We start from the raw sequence: 25,887 nt of genomic DNA on the forward strand, positions 1-25,887 counted from the left end.
CAAGCACCTCCCCCTGCACTATTTTGACTTCTACTGCAGGTCTGCTGACTTCCCCTGCCCCCCCCCCCAGCAATCTGGTCCCCGAGGGTGGACAGTGCTCCTGGGATATTCCTGTACTCCCAGGATTCATTCTCCTTGGTGGTAGTCCCCTGGAGTGTGAGAATGAGTCTGTAAATGCTATAGTTTCTTGGCTACGCAAGCGGACTTCGGCTCCCCAATTTACTAAGCTCAACATCTAATTCCCTTTGTTCCCTTCCTTATTAACAATTAGCTAACTATCTACAGTAACATAAGTACCCAGGGTGAGTACAGACCCCACAGGTTAAGGGCGGGTGCCTGCCTCTTCAGACACTGGTTGCAAGCAGTGGATCCCCAGGTTACCCACTCTGTTCGATTTGGCTACAAATCAGGAGTTCCCATGACCCCCTCCTCAGATTCCGCACTGCTCTCTAAGAGCTCACCGAACTCAGGGAAACACTTTACTTATTATGGCCAGTTTATTACAAAGGATACAAACAAACAACCAGATGAAGAGGTAACAGGGTCCTATCCCGGAGGGTCCACAGCGTGCAGGAGCTTCGGTCCCCACAGAGTCTGGGTTGTGCCACCGCCCCCCACCCTCGGCATGTGGATGCATTCAACAATGTGGAAACTCGAAACCCCTTCATTGGGCTTTTATGGAGGTTCCATTACACAGGCACAATTGATTAAATCACTGGCCACCAGTGATTAACTGCTTCCCAGTTCCTCTCTTCTCCCCAGAGGTGGGAGCGGGGAGTGGAAAGTTCCAACCCTCGAATCACGGGGTTGGTTCCTCTGGCAAACAGCCCCTTCCCCCACAACCTGAAGTCATCTAGGGGCTTCCAGCCACCAGTCATCTCATTAACATAAGCTGTGGGATGGCCAAGGGTGCTTTTTGTGAATAACAAATGATGTTCCTATCTTCTCCATGACTAGAGGACCACAGTGGTCAATTCCAGTCCAACTGCCTCCCTTTCACCCTTCTAAATCATCAGCTCTTCTCTATCAAGCTTTTCCTTTAGCGTTTAAACAGGCTCAAGTTTCTCCCAGCCTTAAAGAAAAAACCATTCCACAATCACACATTCCCTTCTGTTCGTCTTCCCAGTCACCAGTGGGGAGGAACTGCCTGTTCTCTAGGGCTCCGTGCCTCCATCTCCCAGCCATCCCCAACTCACTGCATCTGGATTCGGATCCTACCATTCTACCTGAATTGCTTGGGCAATTAGCTAAAGACAGCCACATCTCATAGACTTTCTTCAGTTATCTTCTTTTTTTAAAAAAAGATTTTATTTATTTATTGTTAGAGAAAGGGGAAAGGAGGGAAAAAGAGGAGAGAAACATCAATGTGCAGTTGCCTCTCGTGTGCCCCCTACTGGGGACCTGGCCTGCAACCCAGGCTTGTGCCCTGACTGGAATCAAACTGGTGACTCTTTGATTCGCAGGCCGGCACTCAATCCACTGTGCCACACCAGCCAGGGAGTTATCTTCTAACTGGACCTCTTGAAAGCATGTCACATTGTTGCCTACACCCCCGTTAAGACACTCCTCACCTTGGGTTCTGTGCTGCCTCTGCTCTACCTGCCTTTACAGCTGCTCATTCTCTGTCACCTTTGCCAGTTTTGCCTCTGCTCGGAGCTCTGGTCCTCCCCACTAAGGACTGACTTGACTTCTTTTCTTGCGTGTCTCAACAGTCCAAAGTCAAACCCAACATGTCCAAACTGAACTCACAGTCATTCTCTCCTCCCTCCCCCCAAATTTAGCTTTTTTGCTAAAAACCTGAAAGATTCTTTTATATAACTCTTCCCATCACCACCCACAACCAATCCTTGCTCAAGTGTCGACTTCATTTTCTAAACAAAGCCCATTCACTGCCATCAGCCAACTCAAACCACTATCATCTGTCCAGTAGAAGTAGTACAACAGTCCCCAAATTGGTCTTCCTGTCTCTACTCCAATCCCCCTAAAAATCTCTTCTGTACACAGTAGTCAAAGAATATTTCTACCAATGGGATCATGCCAATTGCTAGCTCAGAAGCCCACAACTTCCCTTTTTCTTCAAATAGTCCAACTCCTGCCTGGGACCGACAAGGTCAGAGCCTGCCCTTGATCCCCTTCATCCCACTCCCCCTCCATCTCTGCTCCAGCCACAGCGGCCTTCTGTAACACGCCTGCTTCTAGAACCGACACACTCCCTTTCCTCAGGCCTCGTGCACTCCTTGTGCCTTCCACCTAGCCTGGCCTTTCCTTCCCTGTTGCCAGTGTACACCGCATTCCCATGCCACATCCATAAACTTCTCCTCCTAGACTTGACTTGTATGTATGGAAATGTTGTCCTCCCCGATTAAAATGTCAGCTTTTTGAGGGCCTGCCTTGCTTGCCGCTTCACTCCTAAAGGGCCTGACAAGTCACCCAAGGGACTGCTTATAGAGTGAATGAACAATTCACCCTCTGCCGCCCCCATCGTGTGCACAGAGATCCCTAATCAGGCGCTCTGGCAGCCTCACATGATAGGCACCCTGCGGAAAGTGTGCAAATAGACGTGGACAGGGAGCAATCGCACAAGGAAGTCTGTAAGTAGCGCCCGCGCGGAAGAGCGCGCCTGCGCACACGCTCCGCTACGGCTCAGTGCCACTTCAGCCGTGGCGGGGCGCTGGGCGAACGCGCCTGGGCAGCGCCTGGGCAGAGCGGCTGTCGGCCGCTCTAGCCGCGCTTCTTCTCGCCTGCTCCGGCGGGAGGCGGGCGCGCCCGTAGCGTCCCTCCAAGATGGCGGCGCAGAGGAGGAGCCTGCTGCAGAGTGTGAGGAACCGACCGGCTCTCCGGGCCTGGGGCTGGGAGCCTAGGGGCGGGATGGGGGGCTGTCTGGTGCAGGTGCGGCTCCCTCTTCGCCTTGGGCCGCCCACCTCCCCCTGGCAGGGTGCGACCGCCGCCCTCTTGCGTCCCCGGCCGGCTCCCCGCCCATTCCCCAGGGCGGGGCGCGTGCGCGCTGCCGGCCAGGCCGTCTGGGGCTCGGATTCCAGGTCCCAGACTACCGGGGCGTCCGGGGCACGTCGCGGGTGAAAGAGTCCTGGAGCCGGAAGGGCAAGTGGCGCCGGCCGCGGAGAGCGCAGGGGTAGTGAGCCCGACGTGGGGTGATGATAACCATAGCAGCACTTGTGTGCCGCTCGCTCCATCCCAGGCTTTGTGCCGATTGCCTTGTGTTTGTAACTATAATTTTCCTAACAGCCCCATGAGATGGGTACTGTGGTTATTCTTGTTTTACACACGAGGAAACTGAGGCACAGACAAGCATCATTTGCCCAAGATCACACAGCCGGTGAGTGGCAGAGGCAGAGTTAAAAGCAGGCGGTCATTGCCCTTAATCTCCGACCTCCACCGAGGGACGACTGGCTTCCGGCAGCCTGGGTTCCGGGCCTGGCTGTCACTCACTGTGCCTCAGTGGGCCTCAGTTTCCCTGTCTCTAAGGTGACAGCAGGCAGTGGGAGCGGTGTCTTGAGACGCATCCCTACCCTCACTCTGGACCGTCATTGGTTTGTCCTGGCGTCTTCCAGCCCCTGCATGCTCGGGACACTTGCCATGTCGAGGCACACACATGTCGGCACCTGCCAGGTCAGGGTGCTGGCCCCTTGGGTCCGCCGCAGACATGGCAGTCTGTTGTAATTGCCTGTGGACTTGCCTGCCTCCTGTTCTGGAAAGTGAACTCTTTGAGGACAGGGACTTGTCATTTACAATGAACAGTGTCACCAGCACCTGCCACCACTAGGTGCCAGGCATTCAATAAATATTTGTAGAATAACGAGTAAAGCATTTGTAGCCAGGTCCAGGGCTCACCATTGGCCCTCCTGCCCTTGAGGGTCGCGAAGCATCGGGATTGGGGTGTGGGGGACGAGTTTCACTGCTGCGTGTTAGTGGCAGGCTTTGTGTAGACTCTGAAATCACTCTTCCCTGACAGTAGCTCCCAGTTTGGTGGGGGAGCATGTAGATCTCTTCCTCTCCACACTTTTGGCTGCCCCCCCCCTTTTTTTTACACTACTTGGCATTGAGTTAGGTGGACCTGGCCCTCTGCTTTGTAAGCTCCCAGAGGGCAGGCCCCTGTGTAAAAGTCCCCATTCTAATAGACATTCCAGAAACACTAGCTGGGTCGCAGCAAATGCTGAAAGTATTTCAAATAACCGCTGCAGGCTGACTTGGCCTGCGGAGGAGACTGGCTGCCAGCTTCCCTCTTCTCTAGGGATGCTGAAACCCAAGGGACTCGGGTTAGACAGCAGGCGAGCTTTACTAGCTCCAGAATGTGTTCCTGGGTGGTGGCACATTCTCTGAAAAATAGGATGGTTAGCTATAAGCATATACTTGCATGAAATGAAAGGCAAAGGGATGCCAGGCACGTCTGCAGCAGGCCCCTCCCACCCTAGTGATGATGGAGGCATTTCTGCTCGCAGGGTGGTGTGTGGGGCTTGCTGTCCTGCCCTCCGCTGTCCTGAGTCTGGTGAGAGCAGCTCCAACACCATCGTTCAGCAGTGACTGTGAGGGCTGCTGGCGTGGGCCTGGCGATACGAAGCTGAGTGAGGCATGTGCCCGCCCTCGCTACATTTGCAGACCCGCTCGAGAGAAGGAGCCACATGGCACTTACGCAGTGTGTAAGGCACCCTCTTGTCAGTGTGCTGAGGGGCTGTGGATGGCCTGGTTGGACCTGGCCAGTGGGGGCTGGCAGGAAGGACTGGCAAATCCCAACATGGTGTTGGAGGAGGGTGCTGGGGCCAGGTGACAGCTAGCTAAGTGGAATGACATCCCAAGGACTTTTCCCTTTTGTCCCCAGGCAGTGTGGTGCCTTCAAAGGTCTTTTGAAGAAAAGAATAGCTTTTGAAGATAGCTGGATGTGTTCAAAAGAACCTAGGCCCTTTGCCACCTGATAAAACAGAGTGTGAATCTTGTATGGCCCTGGGCAAGTCACTTAACATTCCTGAACCTTGGTTTCCCAAACTGAGAGGACTTCCAGAAGTGTTGTTAGTGTTAGGTGAGCGAACAGGTTACAGGCAGAGCCTGGCAGGTCACACCGCAGCTGTGAAGTTTCACCTTTAGTGCTGCTGTGAGTGCGTGCCTGGGGTTCATCCCCGACGTCACTGAGCACTCGCTAAGTGCCAGGCACCATGTAGGTGCAGGGGATACAGCCTTCATGAAACTTATGTTCTAGTCTAGGAAAGGAGACAAGAAACAGTGAACAAATATATTATGTATGATGTAATAATATCTGTGATGTAACATCAGGTGGTGTTGTGAGGAATATTCTGGATTCACAAAGGATAGTGGAGGGACCACTTTAGACCAAAGTAGAGGAAGACCTCTCAGTGAGATGAGCCCTGGGCAGGCAACTCAGTTGGTTAGAGCGTCATCCCTGTATGCCAGGATTGTGGGTTCAATCCCCAGTCAGGGCACGTGCAAGAAGCAACCAAGGAATGCATAAGTAAGTGGAAGAACAAAGCAATGTTTCTCTCTCCCTGTAAAATCAACAAATTTAAAAAATAAAAAATATTCGATGAAACGAGGTCGGGGATATGGGATGGAGTATTCCTTCCTGAGGGAACAGAGATGCAAAGGCCTGCCTGTTTGGGGAGCGTCAAGGAGGCTGGCGTGCCTGGAATGGAGTACATTGGGGCGTGGGAGTGGCCAAGGCCCAAGCGCGCCTCTGAATCTTTGTGTGGACTTTGGATTCGGTTCTGTGTGCGAAACTCTGGGCTGGTTTTGAGTAGGGGCGTGATGCGGTCTGATTTGTGATTGGAGAAAGCCCTCTGCTGAGAAGTGATTGGGGTCAAGAGTAGAAGCCTGGGACCAGGCGAGTGCGACTCAGTTGTGCGGGTGTGAGGTGCCAGAGGCTTGGCCAGAGCGGTGGCAGAGGAGTGGCGAGAAGGACTGGGCTCTGGCTGTGTTTTGGAGGAAGAGCTGATAGGATTTGCTGGATGTGGGGGGCATGACTGAGGAAGAAGAGTCGAGAAGGACTACAAGGTTTCCGTTGGGGCAACAGCAATGCCCTGTCCGGAGGTGGGAGTCCAGGAGTGCATTGCAGGCATGGAGAATCAAGAGTTTGATTTTGCCTATACTATTTACTAAATTATTTTAAAAATCAACTTGAAACCAAATTTTTTTAACTCACACGTATCCCGGGCAATTATATCTATACAATCACAGATGCTAGCTATATATTTTTCTAATGTCACGAAAATAATCACATACCCATTGAAATAAAAGCATCCACTAGGCCGTTGCCTCCCACCGTCCCTTAGCTGGCAGAACGTGGTCCAGCTGCTCCAGCACGCGGTGAGTGCCCCACGTTATCGTTCCAGAGTGTGCTGGGACTGGGCTTGTGGTGAAAACATAGGAGCCTTTGATGAAAACCCTGGTGAGAGAGGTGGGAGCGCCAGTGTGGAGCCGGTCCCAGAGACGCAGGGAAGGAGAAGGACGCATTCAGGAGGACAGAGACGGCACAGGCATTGGGCGCCTTAAGCATTTGGGAGAGAGAACGGCGGCCCCCACCCCGAGCCATCTTCCTGGGGGCACTATCCTCCCTCTCTGAGCTTCCTTTTTGCATCTAAGGACTTCGGTGCTTTCACCACAAAAACACTCGGCCTTTTCATACTATAATTTGATATTCAAGCTGTGGCCTGAACTCAGAACCGAGCTTTGTCCACTACTGCTTCCCAGGAGTTCAAAATGAGCCTGTGTGGGGACTGGAATGAACCATTTTTATGTGATATGCCCACGTAGGTAGATGTGGAGCTAATGCTCGTGTATAGGCACGCGAGGAGTTTATATCACCCTTAACAGGTTAAATACAGTTGGACCACAAAGAAGCTTTTTATTCCAAAATAGGAATCTGGGAAACTCCTTCACACAATCAAGTTAAAACTAGGCTTTTTGAAACAGCATTTTTTTATTACCGTATTTTCTTTTAAGTTTCTTGTGAGAAATTAATGTGTAAACCATCAAAGAGTTAAAGTTGTATGGGTGTGTGTATTTACTCGGCTCTGCGAGGAGGCTGTGTGAGCGTGAGATGCCTGCCCCCTTCTCAGCTTCCCAGCCAATTCACGCGCCGGGTGCAGAAGCGCCACTTGCTGCTGGTGCCGCCGGGCCTGGCATTTGGGGCGTGGGAGAAAGTATGCATCAGTGTGTGCTGGGGTGGAGAGGTGGGCGGTTTGTGTGAATAGAAAATCCATGACCTTTCCAAAAATTGTTCAGAAATATGGAGGAAGGAAGCAAGAGACCGGGAGTCTGGTGCATTGGAATAGTCAGCCATGGCTGCTTGGTGTGGAAAATCCCCAGGGAGGTGGAGGGAAGTGGGAGACCACGGTCACCAAACAGCCCACCCGGCTGCAGCAGTGTGGGAGTGATAGCCAGGCCACCGCTGAAATCAGGGGGGACCACATACTCTCCCACTCCCACGCAGGTAGAACCTCCTGCGACTCTCCGGCCACTCGTTACTGAACGTTTGGGGTGCCCAGGGGACTGCATTGCAGGCAGGCCCCTCCCCTGGAGGAGGGCTCGCGAGGGTCTGGGAAGCTGCGTGCGGATCACTGGGTCTACGACGCAGTTACTTGTACGGACACGTCATTATCTCACACGCTGCTGAGGAAAGAACACGCGATGCTAAGAGGCGGCAGCACACCAACTCCAGGGACACTGAAGTGTTGAGTCACATGTATCGAACCAGGGAAGTAAGGCCGCTGGTCAGCAATACCAGGCTACAGCATCAGCGTTGCCACGAAGCCGAATGGTTAAGGGCCGCTGAGCGGGGTGCCTGCAGGCTCCGTGAGGCCAGGGGGATGGATTCCTTGGGGAAGGGGCCCCGTGGCCTGGTGAGGTGGTGTGGGGCTTATCTTTACACACTGAGGAGGTTTGCTGTTCGGCTCTTTTTTTCCCTCCCCGATGCCTCGTCAGAGAAAGACTGGGCTCCACCCTAGTGTGTGTCCTGACGCTTTCCGATGCTTGCTGACCTCTCCTTTTTGCTAACGGAGAGAGCGGGCCCAGCTCCGAGTCTGCCGCAGGCAGTGGGTTCAACTAGAACTTAATAACCTTGTTTTGTTTCAGTTTTCTCATCATCTTGAAAATACGGCAAATAACACTGGTTTCCCACTCATGATCCTGAAAAAGTGTGCATTCACAGTGAAATCATCTGAGTAAAAGAAACTGTGTCTATTTAAAGACAAAATATGAAGTGGATAGTTTCTTGAAAATGGCGAGTGGATAGTTGAAGTTTGGGAAACATGGCCCGTGGCCCTGGTTGGGTGGACAGGGCCGTTGTGGGTGGGGAGGATGGCAGGACGGCAGGGGCAGGTGGGAGGCCCGGCCCCACCGTGGAGAGAGAGAGAGAGATTTGGCAGGCAAAATCATTTATTTGTGGTACGGGTATAAAAATAGTCTCAGCTGCTAACTTTGGTTGTGTCACTGGTGCCAGTATCACCATGGATAACTTTTAATATGCTCTTTGGGTAATTTTTTCTTATTTCTTCTTTATGTTTAAGCAAGCGAAGTCACATTGGCTAGGAACTTAATGTTTAAAGCGTGCCGATGTGAAGTAAGCAGAGCTTTGCTCGGCAGTGTTCGTGTATATAAATCGTGGGCTTGTTTCTCTGACTGCTCTCGAGGGTCAGCAGCCCCTTTGTTTGAGGCCCCAAAATGGTATCGGCTTTTCAGGTAGAGTAGACCTTTGGTGGAGGACTACTCCCATGCTGTGTTTGGTGCAGACACCTGCCGGAGGTGGGTGAGCTTTGCACACTCTTTGTCTGGTCACGGGTTTTCAGAAATCATTATAGAAGGCCTCTGCCTGTACAAACTAGGTAGCTGAGTGAGATTGTTAATCTGTCAGAGGGTGATACTCAAAACTACATTAAGGGCACTTAATTTTCGACAGAGGTGCAAAGGTAATTTATTGGAGAAAGGATAGTGTTTTCAGCAGATGGTATTGGAATAACTGGATGTCCATATGCAGGGAAAAAACATTGAACGAAACCTTTCTTATACAGAGATTAACTCAAAATGGATCACAGCTCTGAATGTAAAACTATAAAACTTTCAGGAAGAAACAGGAGAAGGTCTCCGTGACTTGCAGCTGGATAGAGGGGTCGTAGACGTGACACCAAAGCAGGACCCGTGACGGAAGAAGATTGGTAAAATGGGCCTCTGCTCCGCAGAAGATGCTGCGCAATGAGTGATGTGACAAGCTACAGACTGGGGAAAGCATCTGCAAGTCACCCGTCCGACAGGACGTTTATCCAAATATGTAAAGAACTCTCAAAACTCAACAGTTCAGAAAACAGCCTAGTTTGAAAATGGACATAAGGCTTAGCTGCGTCACCAGAAAACATACGTGGATGACAACTAAGTGCATGGAAAGATGCTCCACCTCATCGTTATCCACAGACACGTGCGAATTAAAGCCACAGAGCCACACCACATTCTCCTACGATGTCTCGATGGAATTGGAAACAACACGCGGGGCGAGGACGCGGAGAGCGCCGGGTCGCTTGCAGTGCTGGTGGGACGCACGGTTGGGCGGTTTCCGATGAGGGTGAGCGGCAGTCTCGTTCCTCATCGTTCACCCCAGAGAAGCGCAAAACTGTGCACACAAAAGCCTGCCCAGCAGGCGTTATAGCAGCTCTCCTCGTGGCTGCTAAAAGCTGGAGACGCCCGGATGCCATCCTGCAGTGGGTGAGTGGGTGACATGTGCCGCGTCCATGGGGTGGAATCCTGCTCTGCAACACAAGGGACAGGCTGTGCATGCAGGTGACAAGGTGGATGATCGCACAGGCGCAAAGCTGAGAAAGAAGCGTGTCTCAAAAGGCGGTGTCCTTAAAGCCGAAGGGGATCGTGGTGGTTGCCAGCGGCTGGGGCGAGGGAGGGTGAGGAGTCAGTGCTTCCTGGGTGTGGAGTTCCGATCTGGCACGGTGACAAGAGCTATGAGGACAGAGGGTAGTGACGGTCACACACCATGTGAATCTGTTTAGCACCACGGAAGTGTTCTCTTAAGATGGTAAATTTTGCATTACGTGTGTTTCATCCCAATAAAAAGCAACAAGAAAGGTTATGTACTGCGAGATTCACTTATGACACTCTGACAAGGACAGTGTAGGGATCGGGCTGTGGCGAGTGGTCACCAGACGTCTGGGGAGGGTGTGACCACAAAGCCAGGGTGTGTTTGGGATGGTGGGGGCACGTTAAAATGTGTTGGCCCGTGCACCCCAGAATTCCTTTTCATTGTATGTTAATTTAAAGATGAAAGCAAACTCCCATGCCCTACAGAAGGTGCTCCAGGGCGCAAAGCACAGAATTGAAGCTCCAACCTTTTGGCGACTGTGGGCCACAACAGAAGAAGAAGAGTCTTGGGCCACACTCTAAATACACGAACACTAATGAAAACTGATGAGCAAACAAAAGGTTGTAAGTAAATGCACGGTTTTGTGTTGGGCCGCAGTCATAGCCATCCTGTCGGGCACCCCTGCATCGTTAAAGCAATTAAAATGAAGAGAGAGAGAAGAGAAAGCCATAAAGTCACTCCCTGTCAAAACGTAAACCAACAGAAGATGAAATTTGCCACAGAAGCTAACCAGGGGCTTTTTACGTGTCTGACTGCAAAAGCCCGTTGAAGTGGTTCCCACACCCTCTTTGGAAGGGTTACCGCTGACTTGTAAGAAGTTGTGTGCAGCACTCCTGCTCCTTAGTATTCCGGTAAAGCCCTCAATCCTGGTTTTATTCTTGCATCTGGACTTCGTTGTATCAGCTCCTGTTCACCTCCGTGGTTCTCGGCGGGGGTGGAGTGGGGAGGCTTTCACCGAGGCAGTGATCATGTTCGAGTCGTTTCTGGGGCAGAAACGCAGGTGCCCAGAGCGCACCCTAAGGAGATTTGGGAAGTGCAGAACCTGTGTTGGGCTGCGGCATGCATGTGTGCACGTGTACACGCGTGTTCAAGCTCTGCCGGGGTTATACTGGGCAGCCTAGTTTGAGATCTGTGGGGGAGAAAGGAGTCAGACACAGATGGGCAGGCGTGAGGGAGACAGAGGTCACAGGGCTGTCAGCCAGACTGGGGGAAGGACAGCTTCCTGGGGGTGGGAGTCCTGAGGGACATGGGGGACTGCTAGAGAAGGGTAGGAGGGTGTCCCAGGTGGAGGGAGAAAGTGGGGTGTGGGCAGGGCACTGCCAGCATTTGGTACAGGTGGAGAAGGTGTGGCAGGGAACAGATGGGAGGGGACACAGTGGAGTGGGGACCAAGGAGTAGAGGCCCCTGTCCCAGGGAGAGTGACTAAGGCTGACTTGTAAGTCAGTTTCTCAGAGTCACCTGGCTAGAGCCAACCACAGTGCAGATAACCCGGGCCCCACCAGGAGCAGACATTCTGGGGGTGGGGCCTGGAAATCTGTACTTTTATCCAATGCTCAAGGGACTGGAATCAGAGCCGGTGCAGTGAGAGGTGAGGAGCCGCCCAGGAGTCTTCTCCCAAGAGTTTGCTTCGTTGTGTGTGTGTCTCGTTCGTGCTCCGTGGCATCGCTCGCTCCTGCAGCGCACTGCTGAGCCCTGCGTCTGGGGACTCTGGTCGTTGTCAGGGAACAGGTCTGTGGGCTAGCCATAAAAAATGCCAGCCCTCCGCAGGTGTCTGTTCACACAAGCCTCCTCATTTTGCAGAAGGAAGTGGAACCCTCTGTGCGGGCTCTGGGCCCGCCAGGTTTTTGTTGGGGCAGAAAAGGAAGGTGCAGTGGAGCCTGCCCTGGAGGAGAAGCTGACACTTCCTAATTTCTTAGTGTCCTTCCCAGGAGCAGCAGCCAAGTTGGACAGATGACCTGCCTCTCTGCCACCTCTCTGGGGTGGGCTCAGCCTCCAACCGAAGCTACTCTGCTGATGGCAAGGGCACGGAGAGCCACCCGCCAGAGGACAGCTGGCTCAAGTTCAGGTGAGAGTGCCGGGAGTGTGCTCCTGGAAGTGGGTTTGCAAACAAGAAAAAGCAGCAGCGTTGCAACTGTCTCACATGGGGCTTGCCAGGGAGATGTGGCCCATGGGAGGTGGCATCTTCTGCTGTCCCTTCCACACCTACACCTCAGACCAGCCTAGCAGCCTAGAGCTTGCTACAATGGGGAGCATCCCTGAAGGTCACAGCCAGGGTAAAATGATGGTCCCAGTGGTCCAGGTGGGCACCTGAAGCCACAGCTGCTGTGCCTTTAGTCTCCCCCAGTTTCTGTCCCTCCTCCCCCTCCACCATGGAACTGGCATCACTCCCCTGTGAGCCTCTGGCCTCAGGCTACTACCCACCTCTCTATCAGGAGCGACAACAACTGCTTTCTGTATGGGGTCTTCAACGGCTATGACGGCAACCGGGTGACCAGCTTTGTGGCCCAGCGGCTGTCCGCGGAGCTCCTGCTGGGCCAGCTCAGCGCCGAGCACACGGAGGCGGACGTGCACCGGGTGCTGCTGCAGGTACGGGGCTCAGGCCGGCTGCTTGCCACTGGGTGGGCCGTGTCCCCTGGGAGTGTGCCCTGCAACTGTGAAGTGTAGGCTTAGCCAGGGGTGGTCTGCGGGCCCTGCCTGTTCCTTCGCTGCTGCAGGGGACCCCTCTTTGGGAGCCTACCTCAGCAGCAGGGACCCCACACTTCTGGGGGTCCAGAAGCAGGCAGCCGGCAGCAGTCCTTACCCCCAACTGGCTGGGCTGGCTCTGAAGGAGATAGTCCTAGGGAGCGAGGAAGTAGGGATAGAACCTCGGACAAAGGTATGTAGTGGGGTGCTGATTTGGGATGATTTAGGATGGCCCCTTTCCTTCAGGCATGGCTCAGGTGTTCAGCCTGTGGGGGCTTCCAGCTCCCTGGGCCTCACCTCCTCACTTCTGGTCTCCTGGTCCTCCTGGGCGAGCCCTGCGTTTCTGCTTGCTGCTGTTTGGGCAATTTTCTTCCTGGCATCTCCCTCTGGAAGCACATCTGGAGGCACTTAGTTTGGATGAGGAGTACGGATTCCTGTTCCTCAAGAGCAGTGTTCCCAGCTGTTCTTCTGCCTCTGCACCTGAGGGCTGGGGCTCCCTCCCCGGCCTCAGTGCCCTGTGCCAGTGGTTCTCAGCTGGTCCCCCAGGACAGGCAGCAGCATGACCGGTGTTCGGGGGCCAGCAGGACGTACTGACGGCATCTGCTGTCATTGACGTAGACTTACCCTGAGCCAGGCACCGAGTGCTCAGCCACCCTCAGAACAGCACTTACCTCTTCACAGATGAGGAGGCCGAGGCTGCCAGCTGGCCTCGTCCCAGGCCGGCACTCTCGGCCTCTACCTCTCTGGCCGCTCCACAGTGCCACGTGTGGGGCCCCCAGCATGTGATGTCCTGCTGTTAATACAGTGTGTTGCCATTAGTTGGGGCGTTCCAGCATCAGGTGCAAAGGTGTTCGGAACTGCCTGCTGCCCTGAGCCCTGTCCCTGTCCCCTCTGTGCTCTAGGCCTTCGACGTGGTTGAGAGGAGCTTCCTGGAGTCCATCGATGATGCTCTGGCTGAGAAGGCGAGCCTGCAGTCCCAGCTGCCCGAGGTAACCTCCCTCGCCTGCTCCCCGGGAGAAGCGCATCAGCCCTGGCTCAGCAAGGAGCATGGGCTCATCTGCTATGTCACTCCCAAGCGACTGATGCCATTGGGCCAGAGCAGCAGGAGTTAGGGGACATTCCCTATTGGGGGACCTAGGGGACGATGGGTTTTCCCTCCAGGGGGCCTCCCGGGCTGCTGTGGGCAGCTTTACTCAGGCTCAGCATGGGGTGGGCAGTGAAGGGTGTCAGGAAAGTCCCTTTTGGGTGAGACTTCAACTTGGATCCGTCCATAGCCTTGTTACCCACCCACTCACATCACTCACTAGCACTTTCGGAGCCCACAGAACAAGTGTGGGCACCTCTGGCTTTCCAGAAGAGCCTGCCTGGAAGGGCGGCTTCCACCCTGGCCGGGCCCCCAGTGCCTGCTCTTTAAGGGGGTCAGGGTGGCTGGTGAGGTGGTCTCTGGGGACCCGGCCTGTGCTGACCCCCAGCGGTGGCTTGTAGGGCGTCGCCCAGCACCAGCTGCCCCCTCAGTATCAGAAGATCCTCGAAAGACTCAAGGTGCTGGAGAGGGAGGTTTCAGGAGGGGCCATGGCTGTCGTGGCTGTCCTGCTCAACAGCAAGCTCTACGTCGCCAACGTCGGTGAGCCGCCCATCTGTCCCAGGGCGGGGAGGGCCAAGAGGGTCAGTTTCGGGTGTTGGTGCGTTCTTCCGGATGGACCTCCCTCCATCCTGAGCCTGCTGAGGCCGTCGGGTGGGTGTCCCTGTTACTCCACAAGAGTGTCTCAGTGCAGTGTGGGGAGCCGGAGTACCAGCTGGGATGCGGGCGTCTTCTGGCTGTAGTCCCCATGCTGCGCCTACCCGGCTTGTGGCCTTGTGGGAGTCGTCTCCCTGTCTGGGTCACCTCAGCGGCTTCCTCTTCTGGAAGAGACCGTTGTCTGTAGAAGACCCACTTGGCATCCCATGGAGGGTGGTGAAGTGGGCTGGGTGTGGGCCGTAGGGCGAGGGGTCACAGGGACGTTGTGTGGGCTGAGAAGAGGCCGTCTGGGACCCTGAGAAGGCTGCACCCCCAGAGTGCCAGTCACTGCAGGAGCCCCATAGAGACCACACTGATAGTGTCCCTCTTCTCCCCCACCCTTCCTTAAGATTTCATCATGGAAAAAAATTCAAAGTGAAAAAAAATAGAGTGACCAGCCTGATGCACCTTGTGTGCCTGTCCCCAGGGCCAACAGTCGTGTCCTCATTGCCAGTCTCATTCGTCTGCGGCCCTCTGTCCCCGCGTTGCTGCGAAGCAAACACCAGACACCGTGGCCTGGTACCTGTAAACATTGCAGTGCGTCTCCCGAGACAGAAGATCTCGTGTTGAAATCATAATCGTAGTCACCCCAGGGCGGCCCTGGAAGAGTTTAACCTAGTTCCTAATGCCGTCAGTGCTCCCCGGCTGGTGGCTCTCCCAGGGGCCGTTTTCACTGCTCGTTTCAAGGCTTTCCGAGTGCGAGATGCCTGCCTCGTGTCTCTCTCCCCTCTGACCATGGCCTTGCCCTCCCTGCACTCAGTCTTGCTTAGCTGCTCACATTCTGCTGCAGGCACAAACCGTGCACTTCTCTGCAAGTCCACGGCAGACGGGCTGCAGGTGACACAGCTGAACGTGGACCACACCACGGAGAATGAGGATGAGCTCTTCCGCCTCTCACAGCTGGGTGAGCGGGGGCAGTGGCGGGAGGGCAACTCTTGGGGCTCGCCCTTGCTCTCTCTGGGTGCTCATGTAGAGAGACGTGTGAAGTGGGTGGGCTGCGGCCTTGGGCTTGGGACCAGCCTGCCTGGTGTGGAGTCACAGTTCTGTGGCTTACTAGTTGGTGATGTTTGGAACTTACTCAGGTTTTCTGTGCCTCGGTTTCCCCGTCTACGGAATGAGGTAACGGTAACACTTGCCTCAGGGTGTGGCGAGGATTGAAAGAGTGAATGCGTGTAAAGTGCTTCCTCCAAGAGTAGCCGGCAGGCTCACTGCTTTTGCTGCAGACCGAGGCCAAAGTGGTCCTAAGATTTCGGGCACTGCCGCAGCCACTCCCCCTTCCCAGGCAGGAAGGGCTCTCAGTCAGCAGGTGTTCTGATGGGGATGGGGACGGAGGACCCTGGGGGGCATTGGGTTGGCCGCTCTCCAAGGCACCTGGTGTGGCTTCATTTTCATGAGTCCCTGGTGCCTTGTTTCATGGCTGCGTCTGTCCCTTTCTTTTTGCCTGTCATTATGAACAAGGTCTGGCTTGTCGTGTCCTCCCTGGTAGGTTTGGATGCAGGGAAGATCAAGCAAGTGGGGATCATCTGTGGGCAGGAGAGCACCAGGCGCATCGGGGATTACAAGGTCAAATACGGCTACACTGACATCGACCTACTCAGGTAGGTGGCCGGCCCAGTGCGCACCCCAGCCCCACCCCCATTATGCTCTCAGGACAGAAGGTGCAGTTGACGTAGCTCAGGGCCCAGAGGGACTCTGCTTTCCTCCCTGCCAGAGAGGCTGGTGTGGGGCCATGCGTCAGGGGCCCACAGAGCAAGGCTGGCAAGGGGGTCAAAGCCAAGGGGCAGCATCCCATGCCTCAGGGCCTAGCAGGAGAGGCCAGGGTTAGCCCGAGATGCTGGTGTGGACAGGGTCAGGCCGAGGGCCTGTGGTCAGTGCTGTGACGGCCCAGGCAGAGGTGCGGGACGTGCTGCAGGTTCCCCCCAACAGCACCGCCCTTCTGGCTGCCGCCCACTGCTCACAGCAGTGCATGGGTGGCGAGAGCCTCTGAAAGCCTGGACCGTGCCGGCTTGCGCACAGCCCTACCCGCGCCTTCTCCTACTCAGGCCACGCTCGGACCCGGGGACATAGGCGCCGTTATCACCCAGAGGTGTCCTCATGGGAAGAAACTGACGTGGCAGCAGTAGGCAGCCTGTCCGGCCACAGGGCCTGCTGTCGGCTGAGGCCGGACTTGAACCCAGGCAGCCTGAATTCTGAGCACACGTCCTTAAATAGGCGTGTGCGTGTACATGTGCTTGTGTGTCTCATCACAGTGTTTAATGTCACGGCCAGAGCCATGGAGGAGTCACGCCAAAGACCCACTGTCAGAGCCCAGACCTCGCCCCGTCTCAGAGGCACGGGTTAGAAATCTGCTCTCACGGGACTTAGGCAGTCGAGTTTGGAACTGTTTGTTTCTAATTTGCGGGGTTCTTTTGCTTTATTGGAAAGTACATGTGTGGTTTAAAATAATTCAAACAGTGCCAAGGATATGCCATGCAAAGCACGTTTTTCTCCTACCCCGAGCCAGGACTCCTTCCCCAGAAGCGGCTGGTTTCTCGTGTACCCTGCCCGAAGTTCCTCTGTGTGTGTGTGTGTGTGTGTGTGTGTGTGTTTGGTGGGAGCGGAGCCGGGGTGGGCATCCTTTCCAAATACCCACTAAGTGCTGGCTTCCCCTTGCTGGTGTGCTGCACCTCGCTTTTTCCACCCGGCGCCCATCCCCCCGTTCCTGTGCACCGGCGGTTGGGGCTGGCGGCGTTCCTCATAACAGCTGCCAGGCATCCGGTGTGCCCCCTGGCTCCCACCGAGGGACCCTCAGGGTGTTTCCAGACTCTGCTCTTCCAGCAGCATCTCGGAGTTCCTGTGTGCGCTTCCACAGGCAAGAGCGGGACCCTTGCCGGCCCTGGCAGTGCGTCAGAAGGGGCCTTTGTGCAGACCGAGTGTCCGTGGGGTCCCGTCTGCTCGACACTTGCTGTGGAGGAGCCCAGGAGGAGTGGGCTTTACAAAGAGAACCCCACTTTCTTGCTGTCCCCCCTCCCCCTGCCACTGCCCAGGTTCCATGGACAGGCTGTGCCGTGTGGGGCCAGAATTGGGCATTCGACCTTTGCTATTCTGACCCCAGCTGCCCTCTAGCTTTTCTGGTCCACAGAACTTGATTTTAGTAGCTGCTCTCAGAAGACAGGTCTGTTTTTCTGCTTTTCTCTTTTCTCTCTTTTTCTCTTGTCAGATGTGTGTTTTGTTGTATATCTGGGTAGATTCTGCCCCTTAGCAGAATGGATATCCCCTGGGGGCCATTCCAAGCACAGCGGTCCCCTCCGCTCTCTCTTCCCCCAGTGCTGCCAAGTCCAAGCCGATCATCGCAGAGCCCGAAATCCACGGTGCACAGTCCCTGGACGTGGTGACTGGCTTCCTGGTGCTGATGTCCGAGGGGCTGTATAAGGCGCTGGAGGCAGCCCACGGGCCTGGGCAGGCCAACCAGGTGAGCTGGGCTGGAGCAGAGCACGGCTGGCCAGCTGCAGGGCAGCGTGCCCCCTGGGCCCCCAGCCAGCCCTCCTGCTAGGCACCAGAGTGCTGAGGGACCCATGGCTCTGATTCTGAAATGCCTTTGCCAGACATCCCTGGGTACAGAGCTGGGGAAGAAGAAGCCCAGAGCTTCATGAACACCCATCCCACCCAAAGCTTTGCTCATTCTGGGCTTGAAGCAGTGTCAGCTGCTTGGGCCCCAAGCAGAGCCTGGAGTGAAGAGGGTGAGACGGGCGTGAACCTGTGGGAAAGGTCCTGGCCGAGGAAGAGAGCACAGGTGTGGGGTGACCTGGCTCACAGAGCGCAGGCCCAGGTCGTGCCAGCTGCACAAGTCCCGCTCCGGCGTTTCTTCATTACCTTGTAAGCTGCGGATGATTTACAGTTTGTTCTTATCTCTGCAATGGGGATAATAACATCATGGGGTTGTGGTCAGGGCCAGGTGTGATTGGCCCAGGTCCCCAGCTGGTGGGAACTGCTGCTTTCCCTGCACCTTGGAGTACACACGAGTCTGACAGTTGCCACTAAAGCAGTCACTTCAAGGATGACTTTAGAGGGAGGCCGCCTTTACCTGACCTCAGATTGCTGGGTGGTTGAGATAAGTTCGGGTTGTGTTTCTCCGTCTATCTGTGAGTCTTGTAGGAAAGTAACCTTTTCTGCTTTGTCCTTTCTGATGAAAAGCTGTGAGGGAAAGTCTTCGGGGCCAGTCTGTTGGTACCTGTGTTCAAAGCTCTTCACCTGGTTTATCTCACTCCTTCTGGCAGCCTTGTGCATGGAGGGGCAGCCACTCACCATCACACCCAGTGAAGGAACCGGGATGCGCCGGACCGCAGGGTCTGGCCTGAGGCTATAGCTGTCAGTGAGGAGGCTGAGCCGGGGCTGGCCGGCCCCAGGTCCCTTCCTGTTACCTGCCCCAGCCCGCTGCTGCCTCCAAGAGACTCTGGCCAGCCACCCCCTAGAGGGCTTTGTGTGTTTGATCTTATCAATACGATTCTTCTCTTTTCTTTAGTCTTCGCTGTAGAATTACCCAGTGGCTTCTACTGGGTTCTAGAATCCACCGGACAGTGGACTTCTCTATGGGCAGAGACCCTGTCTTCATTCATTCTGTAACCCCATTTCCTGACAGAAGAAGTCTGTTCCAGGAAGGAAAGCTCAGTTAACAACCACAGTTTATACAGGCTTTGCGGCAGTCCCCAGGGCTCCCTCACATCCGTTATGTTATTGAAGCCTCATAGTAACCCAGTGAGCTGGGTCTCATCCCCATGTCATTGGTGTGGAAGCCAACCATAAGAGGGATCACAAGGTCACGCCATTTCTAATGAGAAAGTTCCAGAAGGATTATCCTGAATACCTTGAAAAGCTCGGATTGCAGGTGTGGCTGCTGGGGACTTCCTTTACCTGCTTGACCAGTGACCCCTAAGTGCCCTCATTAGGCCCTGGAGTCACGGCCCACAGCCCCTGGGCCTCCGTGTTTCTTACCAGATGTCTGCCCCTGCCCCCAGGAGATCGCCGCCATGATCGACACTGAGTTTGCCAAGCAGACTTCCCTGGACGCAGTGGCCCAGGCCGTGGTGGACCGGGTGAAGCGTATCCACAGTGACACCTTTGCCAGTGGTGGGGAGCGTGCCAAGTTCTGCTCGAGGCACGAGGACATGACCCTGCTGGTGAGGAACTTCGGCTACCCGCTGGGCGAGATGAGCCAGCCCGCAGCATCCCCAGCCCCAGGTAAGCGTGGGGTGCGTGCAGGGAGCCCTCTCAGGAGGCCGTCGGGGCCGGGTGGGGTGTGGAGTGGCCCAGGTGTTGGGCCACACGGCCTGGAACAGAGGAGGGGAGGGAGGCCTGGCTCTGAGCGGTCCTGATCTGGGCGCTGACTTCCAGGCTCTCTGACTGCCTTTGTCTGTCCTTTCTATCTGAGAGATGAGCAAGGGCCCTCTGCCCTGCTCCCTCCTAATGACCTGCCTGCAAAGTGCTTGCAGAGATGGCAGGCCCCGTGATAGGGACCCTGGCTTGCGCTGACTGCCTGTAGTCCCCATTAACAGCCCTCAAGGAGAAAGCACCCCTTTTGCAGAAAGAGAAACTGAGGCTCGAGAAGGAAGAGGCTTAGGTGAGGCTAGGCATCCAGACAGAAGGCCCCCAAAGCCAAGCTCTGTGCCTGGGCCAAGTTGGGGTGAAAGCGATGGGCTTCACCTTCTCCTTTTTTTTGTTCTGGAATCGAGTTGCTCAGGAAGCAAGGCGATTGTTCTTTCTGCACTTCTGGCCAATGCTGCTTAGTTCTTGGGGCCTCATGTCTTTTTTCTTTTTTCAAACGAGCCTTAAGGCTCAGGCATGCCCGGATGAATTTGTTCTCCCGTGGACACCAGGGTTACTGGAGTTTCTCTAGCTTGTTGCTATTGCAACCATACTTTTGCTGGGCCAGCCTCCGCCAGGAGCCTACGTATCCCCTCGGATTAAAGCATCGTTTGGGGAGCCAGGCAGTAACCCTTCCATCCAGCAGCTCGGCGCTGAGCTCTCCTCCTGCTCTGAGTGCCAGCGATGCCATGCGGCCGAGCGCGGGCCCCTGCCGGCCCTGCGAGTCTCTACCGCAGGACACTCTCTGTCCCAAGGGGCGCAGGGCCAAGCTGTAGCTTGGGGAGCCAGGCTGGGTCACCCCCTCCCCTCTCAGCCCTCAGACACTGCCCCCTTCCCACCACTCCAGCCAGTCCCTGTGGCCCACCCATCTCTTCCCCCCAAAGCCGCAGGAGGACGTGTGTACCCCGTGTCTGTGCCTTACTCCAGCGCCCAGAGCACCAGCAAGACCAGTGTGACCCTCTCCCTCGTCATGCCCTCACAGGGCCAGCTGGTCAATGGGGCCCACAGCGCTTCTACCCTGGATGAAGCCACCCCCACCCTCACCAAGTAAGCCCACCCTGCACCCCCGGCCACTCTCTGGCCTGCCTCTGGGGGACAGCCCTTGGTATCTGAACAGGAATGCCACGGGGCCGAGCCCTACAGCTGAGTGACCTTGGGTGAGAGGCCCTGTGGTCCCCTATTAATGCCCCATCTCCCTTCCTGGGAGGCAGGAAGTGGCAGTGCTAGGGGACCCCACAGCGCAGAAACGGGGCCTGGGAGGGGGCAGGTTTCCATGGGCAAAGCGGCTGGGGCCACCGGGAGGGAGCAGGCAGCTGACGTTGACAGCCTGCTGGTCACATTTCCTTGTGGGTCCCATGCATGCTCTTTGAATGGGAAGGCTGTCCTCTTGGCCTCTTCTCCCGCCTTGAAGTGTGTGTGGTAGGATGGCCTCCCCATGGCATCCGTGCGTGGGGGGTGTTGTTCGGCCCGTCCTGGCTCGTCAGAGCCAGTGCTGTCTGACTCAGATGTCTGATTTAGCTTTGAAGTGAGTGCTCTAGTTTAAGGCAGGGGGAGGGGAAGAGGCAGCAGGAGGTCTGGAGCCTGTGGTGGGGTGGGCAGGCCTCTTCCCAGCTGCGGACCTGCCTACAGGTCTGGTGTCCAGCCCACCCCCTTCACTTCTGTGGAATGTGTGCCCCCCACCCCAGAGACCAGGATCTGGTTTCCACATTCCAGCCCTGCCCAGAATAATAGAGACGCCACACCCAGCCCACTCAGGGTGCAGCCGATTGGAGGGGCCGTGGGGATGGCAGTGGTGCTGAGTCCCTCTGCCTTGGGGGGCGGTCCTTCCCTCCTCCCTGCCCCCATGCTGCTGCTTCCACCATCACTGAGGGCTGAGGGACTTGCCATGCAGCCGAGCGAGGCACCCTGAGTGCCGTCGGGGTGGCGTCCCTACCCTAACAGGGCTGCCCAGAAGAAGCCACTGTCTGTGTGCACAGAGGCTGAGCGTTATAGCCGTGGCCCCAGACCAGGCAGGAGAACCAGCCATCTCTCCGCACCGCCAACTCCCTGGGCCCCTAAACAGCCCCTTTCTTCCGCTTTGCATACGTGCATTAGGTGGGCCCCACTGCGGGCTGGCCCAGTGCTGGGAGTTTGCAGGACAGTGGGCTAGCAGGGAATTCCCAGCTGTGTGCTCTGGGGCAGAGGGTGGGTGTCCAGGGAGCTCTGAGAACATGGGGGACCTGTCTCCCCAGCCAGTGAGGGGAATGAGGAGGAGAGAGTAGGGAAGGTTTTCTTGGAGAAGAGCCTCCACTGGCCTGTGATCAGTGGGATTTGGATCGGGATGGCTTGGAGAAACTGGCGTGGACGGCCTCCAGCTCAGCGCTGCCAGGAGGGTCCCAAGGTATGTACAGTAGCCACTAGTCATGCGTGGTTCTTCAGCACCGGAACCGAGGGACCCGTTTTAACTCTGGTTCATTTAAATAGCTACATACAGCTAGAGCTTAGAAAACATGTCTGGCTTTTCATCTGCTCCTGAGAACACGTGGTCAGCTGGCTCTTTGTTAGAGAGACCTGTGGCCTAAAGCAGGGGCCTCCCCGTCCCCTGGCTCGGAGCCGAGGCCCCTGACTGGCCCTCTGTCCTGTCGTCCTCACAGCCAGAGCCCGACCCTGACCCTGCAGTCCACCAACACGCACACCCAGAGCAGCAGCTCCAGCTCGGACGGGGGGCTCTTCCGCTCCCGGCCCGCCCACTCGCTCCCGCCTGGCGAGGATGGCCGCGTTGAGCCCTACGTGGACTTTGCCGAGTTTTACCGCCTCTGGAGTGTGGACCACGGCGAGCAGAGCGTGATGACGGCCCCCTAGCCCTGCCCAGGGAGTGCAGCCCGAGCAGGGTCTCACCTGAGGATGAGGGGGCCACCGCTGGGGCGCGGTGGGCTTCCTCCTGCCGCGTCTTGTGCCACAGGGGCCAGTGGGCGCCTGGTCCCCAGCCTGCACCCCTCAGCTCTGAGTGCTGTAGAGAACTTTCTCTCAGGGGTGCCAGTGCAGACGGACCCCTCCAATGTGCCTCGTCACTGCACCCGGAGCTGGAGGCCACACCCTCAGGCAGCCTCAGCCAGGACTGTCCCCGTTTCTCAGAACAAAGGGTGCAAGTGCAGAAGCTGGCCTGGCTTGCGAGCCCACCAAGTGGGGCAGGGTGTGAAGAGGTTCTCCTGTGACCCCACAGCTTCCCGCCACTGCCTCCCCCGGGAGGAGCCTGTGGCCAGTGCTAGTGCCCCTCACCACCAGGCGGGGGTTCCCCCTTTCTTCTCCAGCCTCCAAAGTGAACCCCAGTTGGCAGCTGCACCTCCGAAGCCTGTACCTGACCCTGGGCCCCTTGCCTAGGCCAGCCCAGTTGTTTTTGGTGGTAAACATTTGGGAAGACCAGGGGGGTGTTGGGGGCTTGGGATGGCTGCAGAGGGGCCAGGTCAGGGAGAAAGGAGCCGGAGGTAACTGGTCCTGGAGCCCCCCAAAGAGGGTGGGCTGGACTGGTGGGCTTCCCCAGAGGTGGGGGTGCAGGAGAGGTGAGGATGTGCTTGGCCCCAGTGGGGGGCCATGGCTGTTCCCTCCCTGGAGCTGGGGAAGGCCGCAGGCTCGGGGGCCACGATCTTTAACACTAACGACGGTCTCTGCCGGCCCCACAGCAGTGCACAGGCCTCGAGTCGGGCTGGGCTCATGTGTGAGAGAGGGAACAGTGGGAAGTGGTTCAGAAAGGGGACAGGTTCTCTGGTACCCGCTGCTCTGGTCGGGTTCGGGCTTGAGATGTGCACCGCTTTTACCAACGCCGGGAGCAGGCTCAGGCCACCAGGCCCCGAGTGAGACCGTGTCACGGGGCTCCCTGCATCCTGTGTGCACAGGGGAAGGGAGCCCAGGAGACTCACAGCGGCCTGAGGCACTGGGTCTGAGGTGGGGCAGAGCCCAGACCTCCCACCAGGTCCCTAGTGCCCTGGCTTCTGCCTGCCCCTCCCTAGCACCCAGCCTCCTGCCCCCAGGCATAGCTCACCAGGGACTGGCCGATGTAGGTGGCCTCCAGGGGGCCTGGACTCTGAAACGTCAAAGGCCCGTTCCAAGGCCCTGCTGGCGCTGCAGCCCCAGAACATGGTTCCTGAGAGAAGCCTGGCCGGAGCGGAGGAGATGCCCCTCCAGTAGGACGCCATCTCTGTTCTTCAGGGGAAGCGATTTAAAGTCCTTGGAAAAGGACTTGGAAACAAAGGGAATTCTGTTCCAGGAATGTCTCAGTGATGCTGTCTGGTCCCTGGAAATAGAACCACTTTTTTACCACAGCAGAGAAGTAATAAACGGTGGTGTCATGCGTCACCGTGACCATGTTAGCAGTGTGCTCACTCCTGTCTCCTGCAGCTCCAGTGGCCGGTGTAGGGGTGGGCTGGGCTCCTCCTGTCCTCCAGCTCCCTGGTCTGGGGCCTCACAGCCCAGGGGGAGAGTGCTGGGTCGTGGCATCCTCCAGGCCCCCCGCACAGCTGGAGAGGGTGGCAGTTCTCCCCACTGCAGGCCGGGCCCTCCGGGCCCCTCGGGCCATGGCCGGGCTATGGTGTGGCCCCCACTGTCCCTGACTGCCAGTGGCTGTGGCTCTCAGAGCTCAGGTCACCAGGACAGTGGGTGTTCAAGGGGTTCCTTTGCGTTATTTTGGTTTTGTTTGGGTGGAGGACATGCTATAAATACCAATCCATAAAGTGCCTCTTCCTGCCTTGGGAGACTTAAACACTCATCCGCTCACAGGAGCAGAGCGTCTGCAGCTGAAACAGACCCCGCTGCGGCTCAGGAACAAAGCGAACTCCGCAGGCCGCGGCTCCCAGGCACCTCCCTTCCCTGGGCCTCCCCTTTCAGGACCTGCCCCCTCGGCCTCCTCAGCTGAGCCCCGAGCCCCAAGGGTCCTAACCACCTGGAGGGCTTGTGGGCCCAGCACCCTGGGGGGAGGTGGCGGGTGTGTCCTGAAGCTGAGGCACAGACGGCCCAGTCCCATCACAAATGGCCCATGAGGCCTCAGGGCCTCTCCCAGCAGCTGCTTTGCCCTAGGCATGTGGGGGCAGGGCACTGCCCTGCTGGCTATGTGTCCCCTGTCCCCTTGAGCCTGCCTTCTGAGGGTGAGGGGGAGCTGAGGAGTCTGTTTTGAGATTAAAAAGGGGCAAGGGTCAGGACAAGAAGAACCCAGGCAGGCAGCCGAGGCCGCATTGCCGTGGGCCAGTCAGCACCCCTCATAGAACACGAGGCGGGCAGATTGCCCACACTGAGCCAGGAGCCAGCTGGAGCCCACCCAGCCTTTGATCCCTTGGGGGGCGGGGGGGGGGTTGATGCCCATTTTCCCTGAGGCTGGGTCAGAGAGAACCAGAGGAACCCACCTGCTGCCTGTGTCCACTTGTCCCTTGAAGACATCTGGTTTCCTCCCAGCATGGGACTCACTCTCAGCCTGCACTGAGGCCCCGGCCTGGGTCAGACCAGATGGGGCCAGGCCTTTGGGAGCCACTGCGTGTCCCGGGCCAGAGGCAGGTGGGCAGGAGGGGGACATTGGACAGGGCCAGGAGCTCTGTGGGTGCCTTTGGGCGTCTTCACCAGGATTTGTGTTGGTGTTTCCATCTCATCTAGCCCTCTAATTCCCAGGACCTAGCCCTTGGGCTTAGTGGGGGCCCCCACCACTGGTTCGTTGGCAATGAGCCCTGTCAGGAGCCACTCAGGCCTGTGACATTGACTTCATAGGAAAAGGCACCTGATAATGCTCCTCGTGTGTTGGATTCCTTCCTGTCACTCCGGCCTCAGCATAAATGCCACCTCCTCAGAGAGGCCCGCCCTCGTCCCACACCACCCACTCCTGCCTATCTCCCTGTTTGTTTCATAGAAACTCTGACATTTCTTCCTCGTTCGTCTCTGTAACTCAGTAAGATGTTCACTCACGAAAGTGGGTCTTTGTCTACCTTAATCCACTAGGTCCTGGCCCCAAGGTCAGGTTCAGCCCTGCTGTAGGGTCAGCCTTCACACATGTGTTGAATGAACAAGTGAATGGCCATGTGATCTCGGGCAAGCTCCTTGACCATGCTGAGCCTCGATTTCTTCATCTACAGAAAGAGGACCTGACCTGTGTGAGCCCCAGAGGCAAGGCTGCCCTGTCCTGCAAATGTGGACAAGGACAGGGACACACTGCGAGAGCGTGAGCTGAGGTTCCCGCCCCTCCGCCAGC

General features: G+C 56.6%; 1 protein-coding gene across 2 annotated transcripts; it reads left to right on the top strand.

The window, feature by feature from the left end:
• Positions 1-2,706: 2,706 nt before the first annotated feature.
• TAB1 (TGF-beta activated kinase 1 (MAP3K7) binding protein 1) lies at positions 2,707-24,025 on the top strand. 2 transcript variants are annotated; one of them, XM_053919592.1, is made up of 11 exons: positions 2,707-2,817; positions 11,800-11,948; positions 12,316-12,469; positions 13,468-13,554; positions 14,051-14,189; positions 15,133-15,246; positions 15,829-15,940; positions 17,649-17,793; positions 19,337-19,559; positions 20,567-20,729; positions 22,316-24,025. In XM_053919592.1, the coding sequence occupies exons 1-11, from the start codon at positions 2,785-2,787 to the stop codon at positions 22,521-22,523; spliced, it is 1,527 nt and encodes a 508-aa protein (XP_053775567.1). In that variant the 5' UTR covers positions 2,707-2,784; the 3' UTR covers positions 22,524-24,025. The 2 variants fall into 2 exon arrangements, with proteins under 2 accessions (XP_053775567.1, XP_053775568.1); XM_053919593.1 differs by having other exon boundaries at positions 2,757-2,817; positions 11,812-11,948.
• Positions 24,026-25,887: the final 1,862 nt, after the last annotated feature.

The sequence above is a fragment of the Desmodus rotundus genome, chromosome 3 (assembly GCF_022682495.2).
Source record: "Desmodus rotundus isolate HL8 chromosome 3, HLdesRot8A.1, whole genome shotgun sequence".
In the NCBI taxonomy this organism is placed as follows: Eukaryota; Metazoa; Chordata; class Mammalia; order Chiroptera; family Phyllostomidae; genus Desmodus; species Desmodus rotundus.

What these genes read in the sequence shown, in the direction of transcription:
- TAB1 (XM_053919592.1), top strand. Translation starts at nt 2,785, where the DNA reads ATGGCGGCGCAGAGGAGGAGCCTGCTGCAGAGT. An exon ending in TGCAGTCCCAGCTGCCCGAG is followed by an intron (nt 13,555 to 14,050) that starts GTAACCTCCCTC and finishes GGTGGCTTGTAG; the next exon opens with GGCGTCGCCCAGCACCAGCT. An exon ending in ACTGACATCGACCTACTCAG is followed by an intron (nt 15,941 to 17,648) that starts GTAGGTGGCCGG and finishes CTCTTCCCCCAG; the next exon opens with TGCTGCCAAGTCCAAGCCGA.